This window comes from Cricetulus griseus, chromosome 2 (genome assembly GCF_003668045.3).
Source record: "Cricetulus griseus strain 17A/GY chromosome 2, alternate assembly CriGri-PICRH-1.0, whole genome shotgun sequence".
NCBI classification, from domain to species: domain Eukaryota; kingdom Metazoa; phylum Chordata; class Mammalia; order Rodentia; family Cricetidae; genus Cricetulus; species Cricetulus griseus.
The window spans coordinates 290,560,817-290,586,170 of record NC_048595.1 but is presented as its reverse complement, the minus strand read 5'-3'; the positions used below and the strand labels follow the sequence as shown (position 1 = coordinate 290,586,170).

The 25,354-nt window shown below is 35.5% G+C and overlaps 1 protein-coding gene across 4 annotated transcripts in view; it reads right to left on the bottom strand.

Moving 5' to 3' along the window:
- The window catches only part of Qki (QKI, KH domain containing RNA binding), a 115,231-nt gene that overhangs the window by 19,754 nt on the left and 70,123 nt on the right, over positions 1–25,354 (bottom strand). For all 4 annotated transcript variants that reach the window (XR_003482378.2, XM_027401107.2, XM_027401111.2 and 1 more), the window contains exon 4: positions 16,533–16,676. Coding sequence is in view for 3 of the 4 variants with exons in the window: in XM_027401107.2 (XP_027256908.1) it covers positions 16,533–16,676 (144 nt within the window). In the remaining variant the exon portion in view is untranslated. The remainder of the gene's footprint in view (positions 1–16,532; positions 16,677–25,354) is intronic.

Sequence of the window (25,354 nt, the reverse complement as noted above, 5' to 3'; positions counted from 1 at the left end):
TATTTAAATAGGGGATATAAGTATTATTTGGGTAACAATTTCAACGAAATAGGAAGCTCTATATAGTAAGTTTAACACGCAAATTCTGAGGGATGCACAGAGAACATGGCTGACAATAGGGTACTGTATATAACCCACAAAAGTTTAAGGAATTATAAAATATCTAAACTGTCAGTATGAATACGAGTTAAGATGAGGCATTTTTCAAAGAATCTTTATAGAGATGGCGAAGTTACCACTTAATATAGGCTTTTTGTGAAGTTGTTCAGTATTATCATAGATAAGACATTTCAACACCACACTGCTTCATCAGGCTACAAAACTCCAAGTGTGAGATAGGTACTTCATTGATTTTACAAGCCTGAGCCTGACAGCATTACAGTCAGAAAGAACAGTAACCAGATCATTAACTGATGACTGAGGAGAAGTATGTATAACTCTGTTTAAAATCTTAGAATGTGGTGATATTTTGTTTATGATCTAACAAATAAAGCTTGCCTGAAGATCAGAGTGCAGAGCTAGCCACAGCCAGAGGCCAGGCAGTGGAGGCACACATATTTAATCCCAGAAATTGGCAGACAGAGGCAGATGGATCTCTGTGAGTTCAAGGCCACCCTGGGCTACATGAAATTGATTCATGTCTAGAAGAGAAACAAAGCTCACAAAGGTGATCCCAGAACCTAGAGTGCCAAGCCTTTAATCCCAGCAGTAAGGAGGAGGAGACAGGAAGGGATATGGTTGGGCAGAGCGATGAATATAAAAGGTGGAAGGAGACAAAAGCTTGGGGCAGTCTAGGCAGTCAAAGCAGCAGTTAGTATGAGGAGCAGTGCAGTCTAAGCAGTCTGAGGATGCAGTTTGAGGATAGGATTTGCCCCTTGGTCTGAGCACTGGTAGAGGTGAGAACTCTCTACTGGCTGGCTGCTTTGCTTCTCTGATCTTCAGCATTAACCCCAATATCTGGCTCTGAGTTGTTATTATTAAGAATAATTAGAATTCGTGCAACATTAGAATATAAAATATATTGTACTTCTTAACCTTTGTATGGATTGCTGATCAGAAGTAGGACTCTTAATCATCTAGTTGGAACAAATGTTCTTGCCCTAATGTAGAATACAATAAAAACAAAAGAGGTATAAAAGATAACTGATACAGAACTGGATTAGATTATATTTTAGAAGTCAAAAAAATAAACCTCAAGAAAACCAGCCAGTACAGTTCAATTTCTGTAGGTTCTTTTCTGTCTTGTCATGTTTTCTTAAACAGCACACAGCAGAGGGCCTTACACATAGCTCAAGTAGCCAGATGTCAACTGGAATCTAAGAAACTAATCAACTCCACAGAAATTGTAAGGGCTTCTGTGGCTTTTACTTGAGACTTATATGGGCCTTTAGGATCTTATCTGCCATTGAGTTAAGGTTCTCCAATGGTTTAAATAAAGTATTAAGAGTACAAGATGCTACTCAGATGATGGCAATGTGTAACTGAACACCATGTACTAAAGACTAATGAATAAACAAAAAAATCAATTGTTTTACATTAGAAGTATTTCCCTTTGCCATTTATTAATTGAATAGCTATTCTTTTCCTAACATAACTACATCTCTCTGGTAAGACATTTTGAAAATGCAAAGTATTTTCAGCCAAATTATTATCTTCCTTATGAAACAACAGTCCAGTGACTTAAAATACTTATCTACTTTATGAATCAATTATATGGCCTCAAAATATTTTAATACATCAGCTTTGAGTATTTTTCTGAAAGACCTCTGAAAACACCAACATAAGAAGTGATTATTATCATGACTAGTGTCTTGAAGACAAGAGATATACTACATTCTAAAAGTGATGTTCTCCACATTGGGCATTTAGGGGATCATTTTCTTACTCAAGGTTATACTAAAATATAATTCTTTGGAGACACAGGAGGAAAGCATGTTCTGAGAGCATGTACATGAAACCTGAACCATTATCACAGCTTGAAAATCACATTTGATTCCAAAACTGTTTCTTATTTTTTAAAATTCCACCCTTTGGGTCTGGTAGGTATATAAATACATTATTTACTATATACACTGTGTGAAATTAAAATATCACCTTATTGTTTATAAAAACAAAGTATTCTTCACATAACACTCTTCGGTGCTAATACAGGAGGAAAACGTATGAGGAGTGCTGTCACACCCTTCTCTGGAGATTTGGAACAAACTGTCTTTACATGTGTTTATCATCCATTTGTTTGGGGTACAGGGTTGGGGGCTCAAGCCCTAATAAACTGTGGCCCTCAAGGGAGCAGGAATCAATTCATTCTCATCATGACTTTATGAGGCCCTTGGCCTCTACAAAAGCCTTGTCTATAGGAGAAGGATCAGGTTCTTTTTTCCAAACCTGTAATTCATAAGTTTATTCAAACCCACCAAATTGCTTTAAGTAAACGCCTCTCACATTTGAAAATTCCCATGGCAACTCATTTAGTTTGGCAGACAGGCAGACCCACATCCAATTCTTTCATCCTGCAGCTAAGCCATCACAATGGTGATTCAGCTCTGACAGTCTGAAGAGACTAATTACTGCACTCCCAGTCCCATTCAGATGAAAATGGCAGTGAGAACACTCATCACAAGCTCCCACTATGCATTTATCAGGGTCCATATGCATTTTGGTTAGATGTCTTAAACATCTTTAAATATCTATCTTTTTCTCAATAAAACAAAGCCAAAAAGTCATTTCAGTTACTAGTACTTGGTCAAGAAATTAAATGTAAGAGTACCAGATCATTAACAATTCGGCAAGAAACTATTTCAGGGTCAAGATGCCTCTTACTATCATTCATTACCTCTTTGAACTTAATTTCAGGCTATAATTAAAAGTTTATTATGAATGGAATTCATAAGCCACTAAAAAAGAGAACTCCGGAGAAATATGAAAAGCAAACTTTAAAAATACACACCGTAAATATTCTTTTCTCTTTTTCTCTCAATTTCAATGACAGTGATAACTGGTATTTCTTTTCTTTTTTGTTTTTGGAGACAGGGTTTCTCTGTGTAGCTTTGGAGACTATCCTGGCACTCGCTTGTAGACCAGGCTGGCCTCAAACTCACAGAGATCTGCCTGCCTCAATAACTGGCATTTCTAAAAAGCAAATTAAAATGACTTTGTTGTGATAAATATTTACAAATTTCACAATATTCCTTGATTAACCAGAACTTTAAATTTCAAATTTCTTAGCTGGAATCTGTTGTATTAAAGCCAATTATTTACTGAACATTAATTTAGATCCCCATGCATGTTAAAGTTCTTAAAAATCAATCTTATATTAAAAACTCATTCATATTTAAGTTCAAAGTGCCACAAGTAAACATGAAACTAGGAAGAGGATTCTACCATACGGCCCATACAGCCTGTACAGCCCACAGATAAACACTGGATGAACTGTCTGATAGTAATGACATCTAGTATGTCAGAATCTGCTAAAATTACCAGTCTAAGTAAGTTTCTATTGTCTGAAATCATTTATCTCTCTAGTCAGATGTTAGCACTGTCCAGTTCAAGGCTCCAGTTTAGTGCTGGCATCTCATATAGAAACTGTTAAGTACAATGAGGTCAAGAGCACACACTATTCATCTCCTTTCTCGGCTTCAAATCCTAAACACTACCCCATTTTCTTCATCTGGTATTTTTTAAACCTTTCTGAGATTATGATATATGTGTGAAAATGTTTATTATTTGTTGGAAGAGTTATCACACTGAGTAATGGGTATCATTAGGGCATTTTCACAGTTTGTGGATCAGGAAGAGAATGACTTCATCTGATTTACCGTGCTTCCCATGATCAGGAACTGAATCTACAACTGGCTTCACTGATGCTGCAGCCGAACTAACCAATCCTTTAATACATAAAAACAGGAGGAGTCAAGAGGGCCACAGCTAAAATAATTACTTTCACAATGACCCCCAAAGGTTTGTAAGGCATGTAAGTCACACTGCTTGAAGTACTGTCTGTAGGAAACTGATGCTGGTAGGAGGCCATAAAGGTCAAGACTACAACAGGAGGAAAGCTGCTACCATGCAAACAAAACAACAAAACACCAAACCCTGTTCATATAGGCTTTGAGAGTTAAGAGACAGGGGCATGTATGCTGAGTTCATCTGCTCTTGCAGTGACACAGGAGAAAATCTTTACAATGAATGAAAAGACTGAAACATTAGAAACCACTTTCATCTAAATGAGATTTATAAACCACAGACCCAACTACTGCAGAATATACATTCATATGCAAGTATGTTTAAATAAATATGAGATATACACCAAAACAGACCATATTACTAGATTATAAAAAAGTTATATATATCTATCCAGGGCTAGGAATTCAGTTCAGTGGGAAAGTCCCTGACTAACCTGTGTGTAAGGCATGGATTCCAAGTCCCAGATTCATTGAACAAATTAAATAGGTAAATAAAAGAAAAATGTTATAATCAGATTTAAAAAGACAAAATCACACAGAATATACTCAACAAGAATAAGACCAATTAAAAACGAGCAATGAGAAACAAAGTTCTAAAAAGTACAAAAGAAATTAGAAAATACTTTGAACTGAATAATAATAATATACATAGCACAACCATACTCATGGGATACAACTAAAATTTATATCCATAAATGAAAGGTCTTGCCGGGTGGTGGTGGCGCATGCCTTGAATCCCAACACTTGGGAGGCATAGGCAGGCAGATCGCTGTGAGTTCGAGACCAGACGCTCAAAAAGCTATACAGGGAAACCCTGTCTTGAAAAACCAGGGGGGAACAAAACAAAACAAAACAAAACTTGGAATTTAGAAGATTAATGAATTTGATCAAAACATAAAATAAAATCACAAATTATGACATGATGAAATAGAGCATTACTACAGATTCTACATATTTACAAAGATAAAGAGGAATTATAAATGAATATGTTCATGATAAAAACTGACCATTAAAGAGAAATTCTGGGTACCAAAAAGGCTTATCATAAACAGAAAAAGGTACTTGTTTGACATGACTCAACCTAAACTATAAAAACTTTGAGAAACTCAGGAAAATACAAGGAACGGGGTTGACTTAAATAAAGACACATACCACCTGTTTTAGTAGTAATCAATTATACTTGACACAGAATTGGAAGATATCCTAATTTGGTTTCTGTCATTGTGATAAAACACTGACCAAAACAAACTGGAGGAGGAAAGAATTAAGTTGGTTCACAGGCCATGGTCCATCACCAGGGGAAGCCAAGGCAGGAAATGAGACAGAGATCATGGAAGAATGCTGCTTACTGGCTCTCTCAGGTACACACTTGCCAATAACAATTACTATTAATACCTCCCCAAGACCTGCCCACATGTTAATCTGATGGAGATGATTCTTCAATTGAGATTCCCTCTTCTCAGATGACAAGATAAGCCAATTAATATGTAACGTTTCTAAGACTAAATATGCAAAATAAATTGAAAGATCCCACATGACAGTGAAACACAGAGCTCTGCAGTTAGACTGTCAACAGATGAGTGCTATTCTAATATTTTAAATGTTTGACCAAAATAAATTTGATAACATACCTATTTATTTTTAAAGAGGGTCAAGTTTTCTAGTTGTTGTTTTTTTGTTTGTTTGTTTGTTTGTTTTTTGAGGCAGGGTTTCTCTGTGACTTTGGAGATTGTCCTGGAACTAGCTCTTGTAGACCAGGCTGGTCTCCAACTCACAGAGATCCACCTGCCTCTGCCTCCTGAGTGCTGGGATTAAAGGGGTGTGACACCACTAACCCAATCAAGTTTTCTAGTTTTAAGAATATAGTTCAACTTTGATGTTTAAAAGTCTTCTCTATTCAAAGTTTACAGGCATACATGTGTATATATACATATATAATTATATATCAGTAATTTATTTAAAAACCATTTGTAATTACTGAATAATTTACAAGGACTCCATGAAATTTTTGCAATGCAGTTACAAATAAAAAACAATTTGTAGAAAATCAAAATCTAAGTTTTCATTTTGTCCAGAGCCTACAACCCGGGAAATACAAAATACTGGCCCTTCAACATTTTGCAAAAGTTATCATAACTATTTTTAAAGTTCCATTAAAAAAAAAACAAACTCAACAAAACCAGTTTGTTCAATTAACTTGTGTAAAAAAAAAAGTTACAAAATCCAGACACCACAAATGCTAATAATTCCAAATGACACTAATGTTCTTATATAACACACTTAAAATAAGGCTATCACTGTACTGAACTTTAGCACAAGGCATTGTCTTTTTCTATATAAACTCTATTTAAGGCTTCTTCATACAGTAAAATCTTTTATGACATTCTAGTGCATTCCTTGAAACTAGTTCTCAAGAGTTATGAGGATAACTCAGTAACTGAGTGCCTTACCTGACTATCCTTACAAGGCTAGGCTTTGAGAAGGCAAAAATCCTCCTCCCATTTACAAGATAAATTAGGGAAGTTTATAAACCTACCCCAAATCCTAATACTATTTCTTTAAACATCAAGAGACTCTTCCTGTACTACACATAGCAAAGACTTTAAAATCAAACAACTCACTACTTCTTCCACTTTCAGAGGAACTGTACACTTGGAACAGTTTAAGTTTTACTTGAGTAAAATGGCAAGAGTAAATGACAGTCTTTGATGTACAGTTTAAAAATATATCATCTTTACTAATTTACTTTGGAGAATGACATGAAAGGAGTAAAAATGAGAATTGAGGATACTGTTTCAATCAGAATGAATAGAAGCACTACAGAAATCTTCTGGAAGCCTAGCATGATGGTTTCAGGTGCACCGAGCAGGAGGATCCCAAGCTCAGTCTGGGAGAGCTCTTGCATGCCCAAGCCCCAAAGAAAGGAGGCAGGCAAACTTACCAACAGTTTCTGTTGAGGGTCCCTAAGCATGAGTGTATTTGTAGTAGATACTTGAAGACAATGAGAATGGGCTTGTATGATAAAAATAATATATATAATGAAAAAATCTACTCATTCCTACTTACTGCGTGGTCTATTAGTAAAATAAAAAACAAAAGGATTAAAATAAAGTGATTATCAAAAGGAACACCTGAAATAAAAACATTATTTCTCTGGAAAACAAGTCTTCTAAATATTTAATTCTAAGGAAAATTGTGTGACTATTATTATATTATAACCTTTATTAGTTACACAGTTAGATTTGAATATTATTTTTGGTGGGAAAATTAGTATATTGTTCGTTGTATGCTAATTGGGAAAAGGTAAAATCTACTTCATAAGGTTGTTTTACAACCCACATTGAAGCCTATCATGTTGGTATACACCTTCAATCCAAGCACTCTGGAGGTAGAGGCAAAGGGATCTCTGAGCCTCTGGGGACAGCTTGGTCTTGACAGCACATTCCAAACCAGCCAGAGCTACATAGTAAAACTCAGTCACAAAACAGAAAAAAAAAGTAGAAGTTTAAACCGAAAAACAACAGAAACCCAAATCCTGTGGGTTTTGGATATTGCTTCAGAAGGTAGTAAAGTATTTGCTGAGCAAGCGTGAGGACCCAAGAAGTTTCTAACCCCAAAATCCACATAAGACTGAGTACAATAGTGTATGCCTCTATTCCTGGTGCTCCTATGGCAGAGGCAGAGACAAAAGAATCCTCAAACTCACACTCACTTCAGGAAGCCTAGAAGACTCAGCAGAAACAACAGACCCTATCTCAAACAAGGTTAAAATAAAAAGGTGGAAACCAACACCTGACCTCCATTACCCGAGTCCCCATTCAAATAGATGAGCACTTGACCTACATGCACGCACAATTTTTTAATTTAAAAAATTGAACTGAAGGCATCTAAACTGACTTAGTAAATGTTACACTTAAAATTTCAAAATTAAATAGGTTAGAGTCTTAAAAGCGAGCAGATATAAAAACCCAAACACAATATGTAATTTCACTTAATTATAAAGCTCAGATCAAGCAATGTTGACAATGCTTGACACCTCATCCCACACACTCTGGACTTAGCTCTCCACAAAAAAGGGCACAGTTGCCCTTTTATCTTTCTAGAAAAGACTGAGCATCAAAGTTCAAAACAGAAACAAGACAATTTGTGCTTTAGCTGTGAATTTAATCTTTAAATGATATCATAAGCAAAATAACACACCAAGAGTAGTGTATGTATCACTTCAAAAGATAAAAATAAATAATAACTAACTAGATAAATAAATGATTAAGTAAGTAAAGGTTGTTGCATTAGCCTAGAATTCCCAGCACTTGAGAGTGCAAGCTCCAGACCAAGCAGGGCTAAAAAACAAAACAAAGTAAAATTACACATATTTTTCTACAGAAGTTGGCAGTGGAGTTAAAACCTAGCATAATACCCAAGTTTGAGATTGTCAAACAGGCATTTTCATATAATACTGCCATGACTGCAAACTAGTACAAATTTCCTAGAAGGTAACTTAGGAGCATTTTAATATCAGTTAAGTATTACACTATAAACTGTGCTTTTCAATGTAAAAGTATCCTTTGACCTAGTAATTCTTCAACAAATTTATGTTTGTATATACACAAATTAAATATTCTATTCCTTCCTGAGTCTAGGAAAATCAAGCTTTTAATTCTCCTCCATTGAATTATTAAAAAATAAATAAGGCAATGCCTGGCTAAATCCATCAGTCAACCAATTAGATTTTTATGAATGAACAATTGTGTGGAATAAAGCACTGCATTTCTCAGAAATGATTCTAGCTGGTTCTACTCCCAAGATTTACTACTCCCACTTGTACTCTATCCCAGGAATCAATTTCTTCTTAACTGCTAGATGGTAAAGACAACCAAGTTCAGGATGTGGTCTTTCCCTGTACATAGACAGCTTATGCCTAATTATATGATGCTATTCATCTGCAGTCCTTTGATCCAATTCCCATTTGGTATTAGCCACGTGCACCTCAACATCTTGTTGATGGTTTTACTTGTTTTCTCTTTCAAATTTACTCTTTTAATAGTATAAATAAAGGACAGCATCAACTGTCTTAAGTTGCTTAAGTCACATATTAGCATACCACATGAAAGCCTAATTAAAATTCCAGTCAACTTCACCTTCAAAATAATCCTATCAAATACCTCCATCACCTCTGACCAAACAACTTTTGTGACTCTAGCTATGAACAACTCTGAATAAGGACTTGAACTTGAATGCTTTCTAACTGGCAACCGAGCTTTTACCAGTGCCCTCAAGGTCTACAAGCCTAACAGCCAGGAGACTCCTTTGAACTGGCATCAAATTATGCCATTCCTGCCCTCAATTCCTTCCAACAACCTACCCCAGAATAAAGACAATCTGCCCTAACCTACTTTCTCAATTACCTCCCACATCTCTCCAGTTTGCTCACCCAACTCTGCTTGGCACCATGTTATTTTGCAAACACGGCACCATGTTATTTTGCAAACACGTCACAGGACCACTGCAGCTTCTGTTCTCTGTAACTGAGAAAACTCCTAAGACATGCAAATGTTTGATCACACATTTCAATTAGGTATTTCTCAAATGTTATCTTTTCAAGAGGCATTTTGTGGTCACTAAATAAAAGAGTTTCCCTAATCCATGGTTCTCTATCCCTTTTATCTTGCCTTGGTTTCTTGTGCATCACTTTATTACAATACAACATGGCTGATACTTTATCTAGCCTACCGTAAGCATCAGTAAACTGTGTTGCATAAAATGCTCAGAGGTCAAAGGACTGAAAATCCGAGAAATCTAAATAAGCAAGTGACTCATTCTGTGGGTATGCTGTGCAATGAGGGTGCACTTTAGGAATAACTGAAGTGCACTATGGAATTCTGTGCTCTTTCCTCAGCAGAAAAACCAAGCAAGCAAATGAACAAAACACTAAAAGGTACCTTACACATATATGCAAGCAAGCGAGTGCAATGTACACAAAGATGAGGGGCCTCAAGACTAGAAGTGGATACTTGAGATGAGCTAATTATGGGGTTCTAAGACAACTGCAGTTGGAAGTAGGTCAAGGGAACTGTGAAAGAAGGTACATACACTAAGAACATGCAGGGAATAACAGCCAATGTCAAAAAGACACAGCACACACTTATAGAGCAAGATATGCTAGATAGTAGTCTCCAAATTCTCCATGTGCCAGCTCATTCATGTGTGTGTGAAGGTGGGGGGTGATTAGTGTTCTATCAGTGAAGAAACAAGACAGGAAAGAGCCACAAAAGTGGGATTTCAAATTCAGAAGTTGACTCTCAAACAACTGAAATCACTTGACTTCATGAAAATCCAGCTGTCTTAATATTAATCAAGTAGAAATAAAGTAAGACTACTGACTTCCACAATGTGGGTCTCAAAAGTATAAATATGGCATTATTGCAAGGTGGGGTAACCTTGAAGAGGTGAGGCCTACTTGAAAGTTTTTAGCAGGTAATAGCAGGACCCAAGACCTAGTCTCTTCCTCTTTTGCTTCTCAATAATGGGAAAAATCATAATAAAATAAACCAGTGAAATCACCTGAAACTTTAAAATGCCAATTTGATTAAAATTATAAAAATCAAACATGCAATCATAAACTCAAAACATATTAGCACACAAAGATGCCTTTGCTAAAAAGAACATATACAGTCTATTAAGAAGTCTGATACTCAAATAGTTAACAAGAAAAAGTATATAAAAGATATTGAAGAGACCACATTATCATGAGCTATTCAGATGAGAACATCTGAAACTTTCAATTATGAAATGTCTCAATCAATGGTAACACTCCTTCCTGTCTGTTTATTTCTAAGGGGGATGGAATTCAGGGTTCCGCACACACAGTTGGCAAGCATTAGGCCACATTCTCAGCTCCTCAGATCAAAGTTTGTCAAATGAGATTATCAAGCTATAATGTACAAAGATACACAAAAGTAAGCAAAGTGAATACTCAATGTAGTGATGTTATAAATCTATGCATAAAAATGCACACATTTAATCATGGTAATTTTATTTCTGGAAACATTTGAAAATATTCAGACAGGTAGCCTAATATTTCCTTACAAAAATATTAGCTGCAATACTGCTAATAAGAAATGCAGAAAAAAAGTTTAAATGCTTAATAAAGAATGATTGATAGCATAGCCATACATATGATGGAATTTAAAGCATGTCATTAGGAGAAACCATGAATAACACTATTAATGACTAATGACATAGAGAACTGTTAGTGGTATACTAGAATGACTATTCTGGCTTTTAAAATATGCACTTAGAAAATAAACAGGCAATATTAACATCAGTATTCAAGTGTGGGTAGAAGTCATTTGGCTAATTTTAACTAAATTTCTAAATTTTGTTTTCAACAAATGTAGTTAACATAAAAAAAGCTGCATTAGCTATATCTCATATAAACATTTAGTCTCTCAGATCCAGAGTGGGATAGTGAATACAAAGACAGAAGAGTAAGGGGGCGGGGGAGATTATTTAAGAGGTACACAATTACTGTTAGATTAAGAGCAATAAACTACATTTTATAACACAGCAGAGTAACAACAGTCCATAACAATGAGTGTTTCTAAATAGCTAGAAGACTGAAAAATATTTGAAGTGATATAAAGGGGGATAAGGCAGGAAATATGGGGATAGGGAGCTAAAACTAAGTGTCATTTGAGGAGCTGTATGGAAACCAACCACAGTAGACACTTCATAAAATATATACATATATGGAAGAAATCTAAATGGAATCACCAAATAATGGGGGAGAGAAAGCCACAACTGGACATCAAATGAAACACGAACTACATCTAATTGAGTTCTTGGCCAAACTCCAAACAACCAGGGTATTGCCAAGGCTGTTTACTGTTTGCTCTTCACAAAGGTCCCATTCCTTACCATTCTAATATAACTCATTCAACGTGAAGAAGTTAAGCTGGTGCTTACCTAGAAACTTCACCCCTACTGGCTAGTGTTCATGAAAAGACACTGCTCTTACCAAGGGAGAAACGTAAACACCAACCCAATCACATACCATTTGATGTACAAGATACAATGGTGCAATAGTGGCACAAAGGTTTTGGAAGTAACCAAACACTATCTGATTGAAATTAAGTCCCACTCCATGAGATGGAACCCATGTCCAGCACTCCTCAGATGGCCAAGAACCTGAGACTACATTGATCATGGACCTAGGGTAAATCCAAACACTACTGTTCTGCTAAAAGAAAGCAACAATAAAATTACTCCTAATCATATTCGGGTACACATCTAAATCAATGTCTTGCTCAGTCAGTATCAGAAAAGCTCCCTCCTGCAGTAGAAGGGAACAAATGTAGAGACACTGGACAACTGCAGATTGAGAGCCTTTGGGATACTCAGTCCTAAATGAGATGTCTCCATCAAATCCCTCCCTATTAGGTTCAGGGAACTCTGTAATAAAAGTGGCTGGAAGTATTCTAACACAGAATGAAATGCAAAACATCAAGGAAACAAGATCTTCTAGATACAGCTGTATATGTCTAAGCCAGTGCTGAGAGAGTAGACACAACCCCCCCACCCCCCCTACCCCGTCCCCAACTCAGAAGCTATCTCCAAATGATAATCACTTACAAAGGAACTCACAAGGTATACAAAACCCACATTAAAGGCAGGCTGCATGCCCAGCAGCAAATGGGCAACACAAAATAAACCTAATGATATTTCTTGAGTACCCACCTCCCCTCCGTCTTTTCCTCATAAAAGATTGTGTTTGGGCATTTTTTACTTTATGGATCTTTTGTTTATATATTATGATTTCTGATTTTGTGTTTTTTTCTCGGATTTCTGCATTGCTAATGTGTGTGTGTCTCTGTGCCTGTATGTGTTTCATGTGCTTTTCCACTGGCTTTTTTTGTTTGTTTGTTTGTTTGTTTGTTTGTTTTGCCCTATTCTGGTTTGTTTTTATCTCATTTTTAAAAGATGCCTGCTTGTCTTCTAGTGAGAGAAAGAAAGAAAGGATATAAATTTAAGTGAGTAGGGAAGCTGGGAGGATCTGAGAGGAGTTGAAGGGGAAACTACATCAGAATATATTTTATGAAAAACCTATTTTCAACACAAAAGCCCTCATTTAATATTACAAATATATGATTATAATTAATAATAAAGAACATATTCAATTGTTAGGTGATTTTTTTTCAAGCAGAAATAGTAGTCAATAGATCAGAAGATAAACTATAGGAACTCAGGTGTTATGATGTAAAAGTTTCCTATTTGCTGACTGGAAGAAGATCAAATTATTACCAATAATATTTTTAATAAGCAGCAGAATTGACTGAAAAATCAAAGAAATGAGAAGGGCATATTGGCACAAGTAATCCTAGCAGCTGGGAGATGGGGGTAGAGGAATATGAGTTCATCCATAAGCTGAACTACAGGAGACGCTGTCTCAAAAAACCTAAAGAATGACTAGTAGATACTGAGAACAAGCCCCTTTTCTCCCACTGTTTTTTCCCTTCCAGGATGTGAAAAGCATCTGATTAGAAATGAAGTTGGGTTACTACAATGACTAGGCACCTCCATGTTGGAGATACCCAGAGCTAGTATAAAGACCCTGTCTCATGAGTGGCATGACACTCTTAGTAGATGACAGTCAGCAAAATACATGAGGTGTTTAATGACATAGCAATCACACATTAACTGTTTTGTGTGATGACTTTTCTTTAAAAAAATACAAATGGATGACTCATTTTATTTTATGCTAGTTTAACTATCTCTATGCATAAAAGGCCAGTTTGAACACCATTTTTCTCTTGACTAAGTTTACACAAAGTTAGTATCAAAGAACAGACCAATTACAGAAAAAGTTTCAAATAGTTAATTTGCTTTTGTTAAAAGTCTGATTATCTTGATATAGGCATCAAAAATACACATAAAAATTAAATTTTAATTAAAATAGATTATTTAATACAATTTAAGTAGAAACATGCCGTAAAATGAAATTATTATGCAGTGTTAAATCAATGCATACAACCCATGATTTAAAAGTATATATATATATATATTTTAATTTTTGGTTGTGAGCCTAGACTTTAACAGCTGAGTCATCTCTCCAGAAAAAAACAAAACAAAAACAACAACAAAACAAAAACAAAAGTATGTGTTTTTATCTTATAGTCTATACCAAATAGCACAATTTAAAATCAGTTACCTATTTAACAATAACAGCAACAATACTAAAAGCCTTTACTAGGAGAGTTACCAAAACTGGCTATTTTCCCATAAAATACATAATACACATTTTCTTAAAAGTTTCATTCATTTATTTGCTACCACCTTTTCACATTCTAGACACAAACAATTTTTATACCCTAGTATTTGTATGGAGAATGAGAGTGTGGGCACACATTAACAACAGCTCTCATGTTAAAGTTAGAGGATAACTTTCAGAAACTGGTTCTCTCCCACCACTGCAGAACCTGAGGGTCAAACTCAAGTAATCCTAACTGACCAACAAACAATTATACAAATGATTTTTTCATTCTTTTGGTTTTTCAAGACAGGGTTTCTCTGTATAGCTCTGGCTATCCTGGAACTTGCTTTGTAGACCAGCATGGCCTCGAACTCATGCCTCTGCCTCCCTTGGGAATTAAAGGACTGCACTACCACTGCCCAGCCCAATTCTACAATTGAAAGGTTTGTTGCTCCAAGGTCTTAACACTCGAGTTTTGTTGTTGTTACCCTAAAGTAAAGAAACACAGAGAACAAAACTTTCCAAAATCACTAATAACCTTCTAAACCAATGGTCTTTTTCAAGATAGTATCTTTTAGTATAAAAGTAAATTACAGAAAAGAATGGCTAGAAAAATCTAATGGGTAAACCAAAATGTAAACTACTATACAATTTTCTTTTTGCTGCATTAATAAACACACACGTTCAGGATAATGGTAGCTCTGGATTGTTGAATACATAGCATCCCAGTATTTTTTCTGTTTATGAAACTAGTAACAGAATGTTCACAAAAAGTTCTCTTTCACTGCTTTTCAAGACCATACAATTACTAAGGAAATGGAAGAAGACATAATTTAACAGTATACAAAGACCTGCATTTGCAAACAATCTGCCTGTCCATGTTCCTTATATATCTATCAACACAATTCATATGAAATACTTGCCTTGCAAGGAATAAAAAAGTAGACTGTCAGGACACTAAAGAACAGATTACTGGGATATAAAAAAAATTAACAAATCTCAAACTCTTATGCAAGCAACAAAATGGCTCCATTGACAACACAGCTTCAATTTTCCTAGCTTCTTTAAGAGCAGCCAATTGAATAGTTCCACTTTATTAATATGAGAGAGACAGCTTAATGAAGTAAGCGCTGTAAATACAATAGCGTGGTCTACAAAGTGAGTTCCAAAACAGCCCGGGCTGTCACACAGAGAAACAAGGAGGTGGCAGGGGTGGGGGCTGGGGGGTTGTCATGTGTACAATTGCTTGTTGGCCAGTGAGCCTTACTTGAGTTTGACTCCATGGTTCTACAGTGGTGGGAGAGAACCACTTAAAATCATTTCCTTCTCATTTCCCGTTAAAAAGAAACCATATGTAGCAATATAAAGGAGTGAAGATCTGAGGGAAGAAAATGGTCAGAAAAGAATGGAAGGGGTGACACAAGAACAAAGAGAACTGGGCAATTTCTCATGAGATACCAGTCTCAAATTTATTTTTACTGTCTTATTGAAAGATTCCCAAGTATGTTTGTTAGCTTGGATGAGTAAAGTGTAAAAAACATTTGGAATGGTGCCTACAAAAATCAGTGAAACCCAGTATTTACAATGCTTTAACAAAGTTTTACTATGCAACATTAACTTTTCTACAGGGGAAAAAAGTAATAAGCCAAAGAGAACCTAGCATATAGGTGATTCAAATAATGAGCTGCCACAAAGTCTACTTTCCAATACAATAATAGTTTCACAGCCTCTAACTTACTATTACTTAATTTTTTGCCTTATTTGGGGGGTGGTGGTGGTGAGAATAGGGTCTCTCTACATAGGCTTGACTATCTTGGAGCTCACTATTATAAACTAGGCTGGTCTCAAACTCAAGAGATCTACCTGCCTCTTCTGCCTCTTGAGTGTTGGGATTCTAAGCCTGTGCCAACATGTCCTGCTTACTCAACTTTTCAAAGAAAAGAAAAGGAAAAAAAAAAAAAAACAACCTACAAACAAGCAAAATATGAAAAACAAAAAAACTTCTAGCACCCTACTAATTGCTGAATCTACATTTTTCCCCCGAAATGGAACAATTTAAGTCTGTGGCTTTTAAGAAGGAGGTTAATTAGGTTTGCTTCTCTTATCACACTGCCTTCACAAAAATAAGCACGGATTCCTGCTTAAGAATTTGAGCAGTCCTGTCTTTTATACCATATATTTAATGAGCCATATGTTATTTTCATATTTTGTGGCTAAATAAAATCACTAACACACAACAACCCATTCTTTATTAGCCCAACAGTTTCAAATCAATCTGAAAAAAGAAATATTAAAAAATTCAAATGATGAAAATTACTTACTGCAGGTACCAGTAACTTCTTCACTTCTTCAACTGCTCTCTTCAGCTTGATTTCTGCTCTGTTCTGAGCATCTTCCACAGTGATTAGTACATGTAAATCTTCATTTAGATGCTCCCAATTGGGCTTGCCTCTGTTTTGCTCCTCCTAAAAAAATTGTACAAAGCACAATGTAATTAACACTTTTCAAAGACAGAACATATATTCTGCAACATGAATCTGCTGCCAGTTGCTTATAGCCATGCTTATATTATTCTACTACAATGATATTACAAAGTTTTTCAATTATTTTCCAAAACCAAAACAAAGCCTGGCAATGGGACTAGTCAGTCAAATGAGAACTCAATAAATATCCATGTTCCAACTACTAAGTGTCCAGCTGAGGCCATAAGTGACCAAGACAACCACACAAACATGTGTCATTTTTAAACTACAATAAGTAACTAAGAGAAGCACATCGCTTCTCTACTTGTAAGAAACAAAAGTCATCAATGTTAAACAAATTACTTATCACTATCACAGTAAAACAAGCTGCCAGTGATGAATCAAACTCATTCTTCAATTTAGTGATGCTTCCATTCATTACTACAACTTCAAATAATACTGGTTATAGTCAATACTACAAAAATTATTTTCAAAATAGGCCTCATCATGTAAAAGAAGTACTGTTTGTTCTGCGTATTTCATGTAGTAATTATTTTAACTGTTTTTCCACTGACCTTTACCTTTAAAAATGAACTATACAGTTGTGATCTGCTCAAAAGGGAGCAGCATTCTTCTTTGGGCAAGTGGTCATTCATGCTGCCCATGCTTAGTGGATGGCATGCACATATAAGGTAGCACTACATGAATTTCGTGGGCTTTAAGGAGTAAAAATAAAAAAGATGGACATGAAGTCTAGAAATCAACGTGTGTATGAGTATCTTGGGGGAACTGGAGGAGGTTAGGTTTGATATTTTATTGAATACATACACAAAATTTCAAATAATAAAATAAAAATGAAGTATAAAGTCTACTCTTGCATTGTTTCAAGTCCTAAATACATGTTTCATAGATAATTATCTATGTCTCACCTCTAGATAATTTGTGATTACCTAGTAAGGAGTGTACATAGATCCTGAAAGCCTTCTCAAATTACTTGTAAGATAGGGGCAGACAGCCACATAACACACTTAGACAACCTATTGATATACAAAGTCTTAAGCTTGAAATATAATTCAAGAAAGTGAGTGTAAATATGACTGGTACTCAAACTTAAAGCAAATTATCAGAGGTAAACAATAAAAATACCCATTGTCAAACCTTTCTTGTAAGGGCCATTAGTCTGTAACTGTGTCAATTACAGACGAAGGAAGTAAACTGGTATGATAAAACAGTGTTTCCTATTACTTTTCACATTACTGAGGACAAACAATGAAGACAGAAATAAGATCTACCAAGTACAGGACTCTGTTTTTATCATAAAGTCAGTAACTTTGGTAGGAAAACAGCCAAGGCTAAATGGATCTCAAGAAAAAATAGCAATAACCAAACATTATGCAAATGAGAAGCCCAGAGTCTACGTCAGTATTAGATAACATCACTTTCCCTGTAATACATGTTGGCAGAGCTAGGGTTTTGGCAGTTATTATATTAAAAAGCAGTTCCATGAAAACAACGTGGAATGAAATGGTGGCAGTGTATCATCAGAGAAGCTAAAGAGCACCCAAGAAAACAATAACATGCAATTAATAAATATTAATGTACCTACTTAAAATATTTTCAGTTTAAAAGCTGGGGGGGTGGTGGTGATGGTGCACACCTTTAATCCCAGCACTGGGAAGGCGGAGGCAGGTGTATCTCTGAGTTCGAGGCCAGACTGATCTACAAGAGCTAGTTCCAGGAGCAGCTAGGGCTACACAGAGAAACCCTGTCCCGAAAAAAAAAAAAAAAAAAAAAAAAAAAAAAAAAAAATTTCTTCGTCTTTTTTTTTCCTTCAGTTTAAGAGATTAAAAAAATGCCTGGCATTGGTGACACATGCCTTTGATTCCAGCACTCAGGAGACAAAGGTAGGCTGATCTCTCTGAGTTCAAGGCCAGCCTAGTCTAGAGTGAGTTCCAGGATAGGCTCCAAAACAACACAGAGAAACCCTTTCTCAAAAAAAATAAGTAAATAAATAAAAATAAAAACAAGAGAGAGAGAGAGAAACAGAGACTGATTTTAAGAATTCGGTTACTTGTCAATATTTAATAAATGAAGGCATGGACTATTCCTTTTTACCTACAATACACAATGGAGATCTGTGAGGGTGAAGAGTCAATGAATTAAGAAACTGGGAGGTATAGAGGGCTTACTGGCCAAGCAATCTATCTCAAACAATGGACTCAAGGTTCAGTGAGAGACCTATTTCAAAAAATAAATAGGTACTGAAGAGATGGTTCAGTGGTTAAGGACAATAGCTGCTCTTCCAGAGAACCTGGTTTGATTCCAACCACATGGCAGCTCACAACTATCTCAACTTCAGACCCATGACATCAGACTCCCTTTTTTGACCCCTGTAGACCTTGAACACATGGTGTATAGCGACTCATGCAGGCAAAATATGAAATAATAAGTGAATGAATGAGTAAGGCAGAGAGAGAGAGAGAGAGACTAAGGCACAGGCACACACACAGTGGTGGTAAAGTCATTCAAGATTGTAAATTGGGCACTATGAAATAAAAAGTCAATTAAAACAAATGATAATCAACAAAGACTTTAAAAGCTGCCACATTCTAGTAATATATACATACACTAAGGGAAGGAAAAGCAAAGAGTATTATTTCAAAACATTTCAGAAAAGCTAAAACTAAAAATAAAACAATAACTTGCCATAGAAATCTTTATTCACAGAAAATAAAAAAAGCCAAAAGTACTTTTAAAAATACTATCTGCCTTGTAGGAACACAGAACAAGGTTGCAAGATAATCTGCCCTTATACTCTACTGAAGGAATAAATTTCTGAGTTGTAAAATACTTCAGCAAATGTGTCTTAATAAACTTGTCAGCTTAAAAGTTGTTAAGAACAAAAGCCTCACCTATCCTTAACGTTTACTTCAAAATAAAAACTTTTGTCCACAATAAAAAAAAAAAACACAAGGAATGAAAGCTTTCACTGATGCTGAGGTTGATAAAAATCATGGTTCAAGCCAGACGTGGAAAGTAAATGCTTCTAACCCCAGCACTCAGAAGGCTGAGGTAGAGGGTCACAGGATTCAGACCAGCCTGAATCACATAGGACTCCAACCATAAACTATAAAATCAAAATCTCATTGAAGGTGTGCTAGCAATGTCTTTTCAAAACCACAAGACAAAAATTATTTCTAAATATAACAAAGTGATACCAAACACATTACAACTACCATTATATACAAATATGTTCAAAGTTTTCATTTAGTGGAGAAAGAAATGACTAGAAAATTAAAGGAAACATCAGAATTCAGTATCATATTAAAACCAGCTTACATTATTCTCAAATAAATAAAAAGACAGACACAATTTCTAAATATTTTACAATGTTTATGTTCTTTGTTACACATATTATGCAGAAATACATTTTTCTTGCTTGCTTTTTTTGTCTTTTTTTTTTTTTTTTGAGACAGGGTTTCTCTGTGTAACCCTGGTTGTCTTGGAACTTGCTCTGTAGACCAGGGTATAGACTAGATCTATGCACCTCTCTCTCTGCCTCCAGAGTTCTGAAATTAAAGGTGTGCGCCACCACACCCAGCTAGAAATAAATTTCAAGTAACTCAGCCTCTTAGTTTCGGATAAAGCTGAAATGACAATGATAATGATGGCAGCTACATTTTTACCTAACATTTACTGTCTGTGATACAGCATATCACCTTGTGTACTCCCCAAACTAAAATTACTTCAGTGTAGTTATAGTGGGAAATTACCAACATGGAGTCAGGTAGAAATATAAGGGTATTTAATAGGGAAAAGCCTTACTTACAGAGCAACCTAGCCAGTCGGTGCGGGAGCAGTCTGTCCAGCAAGTACCAAAGTGAAACCGAAAGAGAAACGCAGTCCCCTCAAAGTCTCACTCTACGTCACCCTGACCACGCCCTCGAAAGCATGGTCAGGCACACCTGTAGCCAGCCCCTAAGTAGGCGTGGCTACAGCTTCCCCTACATGTAGTACTATAACTCTTAGCAGCATACCAATCAGGAGGCTGAGGTAGCCACAGCTTACCCAACTCATGACAAGCTACTGATCAAATAGAGGGCACACCTGGGAATCTACATTCTCACAGCTAGTTCCCTGCTTATGATGTTACCTATATATGAGTCCAACAACTAAACAGATAGCCCTAATGGAACACCATTAATGGAAGGCCAGAAAACACACACGCACGCACGCACACACGCACGCTTCTTGAGTCTTTAAATTAATTTCAATGATACAAACATTCAGAGAAGGCTGAAAATGCAGCCATTAAAAAACACAGAGAACTCTTCTCAATCCTAATGTTGGTTTTTTGTTTTTGTTTTTAGTGTAGCATTAATACCACTGTCTGTGGACAACTTTCTTTAAAAAAACAAACAAAAAAACATTTTATTTATTATTTTTGAAACTTCAACATCTAGGGACCTAAAACTACAATTTAAAAAACTGTTCTAAACATTTGAGAAACTACTACTGTTTTTATTAGTTTGATATGGAGTCTGCCCCTTTTATACTTTAAAACTCTGCTCTAATTACAGAACTTGTTTCAACAAAGGAATTCTATAACATGAAGCATCAGAGCAAACTGACCACCCACACTGGCTAAGACTCCTTGAAGTTTGTATCTGCAAACAAAAAAATCAGAGTAAGACATCTGCCCTTTCTGTGCTCTTAGGGTGAAAGCTCAGAGGCTTAAACTTGGGAAATAATTTTTTAAAATGTATTAAATGAAACAGTTTCTAACAAGTTTTATCATCAGGTCAAATATCAAACTCAGACATAATAATTTCCAATTACATATATAAGGGGATACAGATAAGATAGGTAGGATAAAAGGATAGATTATTGAATCTACTCTGAAAAAAGAGAAGATATAGCTAAGATTAAAAGGTGAATTACTGAATCTATTTCTAAAAAGCAACTACTTGTTTTCAATATTTTACACTGGATTGGACTTTTGAATACTGTATACAAATTTGAGATTAATTTTATTAAAACATACTGTACATGTTTCTAATCTTGTTCAAGGTATTGTACCTATACAGCTCATTCAACAATGTAATGCAAATTTCTAGTTCTTGAAAGTTATTATTAACAACTGTTTAAGATAATTAAGAAATGCAGGTTAGTAATCAGTCAGCTATTAAAATTAAACTTGTAGTCATATTAGCTATGCTTTCAAGGTCAAAAGAGATATAGTTTAGATAAGTTGTCTTCAAACACTTCAGAGATACACAGAATATGGCATTTAAGATGGTTTAATAAGTTTTTTCTTTTTCTTTTCTTTTTTTTTTTTGTAGCACCAATCTACTGTGAAGATGATGATGAGCATCATAAAAAAAAAAAACAAAAAACAAAAAACAAACCCTCCACAAGGAGTTTACTTTCCTTGTGGCAAAAGTAAACCACAGGCAGGAAAGTGCTCTTGCCTCGATTGTTGACAGCATGCTGTCCTAATTGGACAAGTAGGACACAAATGAGTGTGAATGTCAAACCTTGCCAAGACAAGGTAGGACAGTCTTTCAAAAATCCTGCTTCACAGAAATGTCTTTCAAATATTCTAGGCCTGTAGGCTGAAGATGGATGCCCAACGCTGCAGGGGAACCTTGGGTAGGGTTAGGGTTAGGGTTAGGGTTCAGGGTTCAGGGTTAGGCAGCCAGCTGTTTTTGTCATTTCTCACACATTTTTTTGGAAGTCCGTTGCTTGCACTTCCTGCTTATTCAGTTAATATTATTTCCTTTGAAGGGCTCTGAGGGAGTTAAATGCTAAATAATTAAGAGTTTTCCTTGTTTACTGGATGCAGAAAGGAAAATCATTAAAGAGGTGTAAAGTGTACAAGGTTGAAAGATATCAAAAGATAGTTTTGGATAGTAACTCAAGTTAGAATCGAAAGTGAATTAGGTACAACCTTTTGGATTCATCAAGATAGGATAAATAACAGAGTATTTTCTCTGAATTTGTCAAATGCAAATGGACTAGACATAATTGATCTATTTATTGCCTGTATATGTTGTACATCATTGTTATATATAGTTTTTCTTATATTAGTTGTAACATCTTATTTTAGACAAAAAAAAAGGAAAAAGGTAGTGATATTTTGTTTGTTATCTAACAAATAAAATTTGCCCGAAGATCAGAGTGCAGAGCTAAGGCACTCATTAGCCTTCGAGGTCAGGCAGTGGTTGCATACACCTTTAATTCCAGCACTCAGGAGACAGAGACAAATGGACCTATGTGAGTTCAAAGACCACCCTGAACTACAAGAAACTGACCCAGTCTAAGAGTATGCCTTAAACATACTCTTTCGAGCTATGTTATTATAACCCAACTTAGGGAGCAAGGTAACAGGTGCATTGTTTATATAACTGTTTTGATTCCATGGTACTTAGTACAGCGTTAAACACTCATCACATATTACTACTTTATGATAACCGGGGTACTGAGCATACTTTAAACACTGGCACTTTCCCTCTATAGAATACACAGAAATATTTGGGATGCTACAATTCTTTTCTTGATTGGGGTTTGTTGCCTTAGTATCAAATTTTAGAATCAATAATTTAAAAAATGTATCAGACTAAGGTTAAATAGTCTCAGTAAGTTTAAATTATTTTTAACGTTGAAGATTATCTTAAAAGTTATCTGTGTTTGCCTAAAAATCCATAGCTAGGTTCCCAACTAAGACCACAGAGATTATCTATAGCAACCATGTTTTGAAACGCTGTAGAGTTTCTATTGCACAGCCAGGAGGCAGAAGGCACAGACACAAGGAGGGGCACACCTCTATACTTCTTACCCAATGATTTGAAAGAAATAATGTCTGGTAAGTACAGAGATAAAGATAATATTGCATAGTTCAAATGGCTATTGTGTTATGAGTAGTCTTTTCTTTCTGTAATATTTAAAAAATCTTCACTAGTATTTCACATATCAACATGTAGGCAGAGTTTCTCTGTGTCTCAGCAGCTGCTCCCAAATAAACATACAGAGACTTAATGTTAATTATAAATATTTGGCAGATAGCTTAGGCTTCTCTCCAGCCAGCTCTTACAACTTAAATTTAACCCATTTCTATTAATCTATGTACTGCCCCTAATAGTTCATTACCTACTCTATGAACTTCCCATGTTGCTGCTTCTGCATCTGGCTCTAAATTCCTCAGAACCTGCCCTTCTTTAAAGCATCCTTTCTTCCCCCCAAATCCTGCCTAGCAATCAGCCAATCAGCTTTTTATTGACAATGAGAGCAACAGATTTTCACAGTATATAGAAGGATTATTCCACAGCACCCATACTTCGTAGTATAAGACCTTTTTACACAATTTGAAAACTGAAACAATTTAAGATCCTTTGTGCATTTCTCATTTACTACATCTGTTATACAGAAACTGTAAAACTCCAAGACTTTAATTCCTGTGATCTGACCAGCAAAGCAGAGTACTAACATGGTACACTTAGTGCAACAGAGCACAGTGGCGTGCTGTCCTTTCTCTTTGACTATGTTTGCATTTCCTGTGGGTATTCCTGCAACATCACTACACAGAATCTGACAGATGCTTATTTTTTAAAAATTCAAAGGTGTTATTTTAAAAACACACTCTTTAATGATGCTGTGGGAAAAGCCTGTGTCAAAAGCATAAGGAGGAGTATAGACAATCACATCAAAAAACGTTAACACTGCCATCAATCTCACCCCTCCCTATTTTATAAGGTAAGAAGTTTCATGAATCCTCCTTTATGAGTTACAGTTACATATTAAAATTTTGTAACCATTTTTTAAAATGCAAAATTACTTGCCATCTAAAAATCATGCTACATTCATGACTTTTCACTGGTACAAAATTGAACTTTAGAAAATGTTCTATATTATAATATTATTTGTCACTGAATGTTAGCCACCAAATTGTTATTATTAATCATTTTCCTGGTCAAGTATAGCCCCACTCCATTTGAGACAAGATGTCCAGATTACATAAATCACATGAAGTCATAATTTTGCTCAGATCAAAACCTACATTACTACTCTCTCACACACTAAACATTAAAAGCAGTCTATATTAACACATGAGTTTGAGTTCAACAACAACAACAAGACAACTAAGAGTTAGACTGGAATGCAGCACTCCAAATGATCTTCATCTTCCACAAATAGCTTTTGTCATTCAATACCACCTAAATTTGTATTTCTTAGTCAACAGCAAAATTAACCAAAACATAGGGAGTTACTGTTAGGGAGGCTATATGGTGTCCTGGCTTCATAAGATGTGGTTGGTACCTTAGCTGGGTTGAATCCAGAGGCCAGTATTACCTTTTAGGTTTACTGCTTAGTGGTCTGTAGGATGATTTGTTCCCTCTCAAAAGCACAAAGACAAATGAAAGGCAGTAGCCACTTTCCTATATTAACCTTTACTAAGTAGCAATGAGAGAATTAAGACAGAAAAACTAAAAAGTTTTCATGACTAAGTCACGAAGGCATCAAACATAATTTTACTAGTTACAAGTAATTTAGCCTGAGTTTTAAAGACAAGTATTATTGTTTTAAAAAGTCTCCACACTGACTTGCAAACTGCAATATTGATCTTACAAATTACCCAGATATCTAAGAGACAATCTTAACAAAGTACCTATAATAAGGTGTTA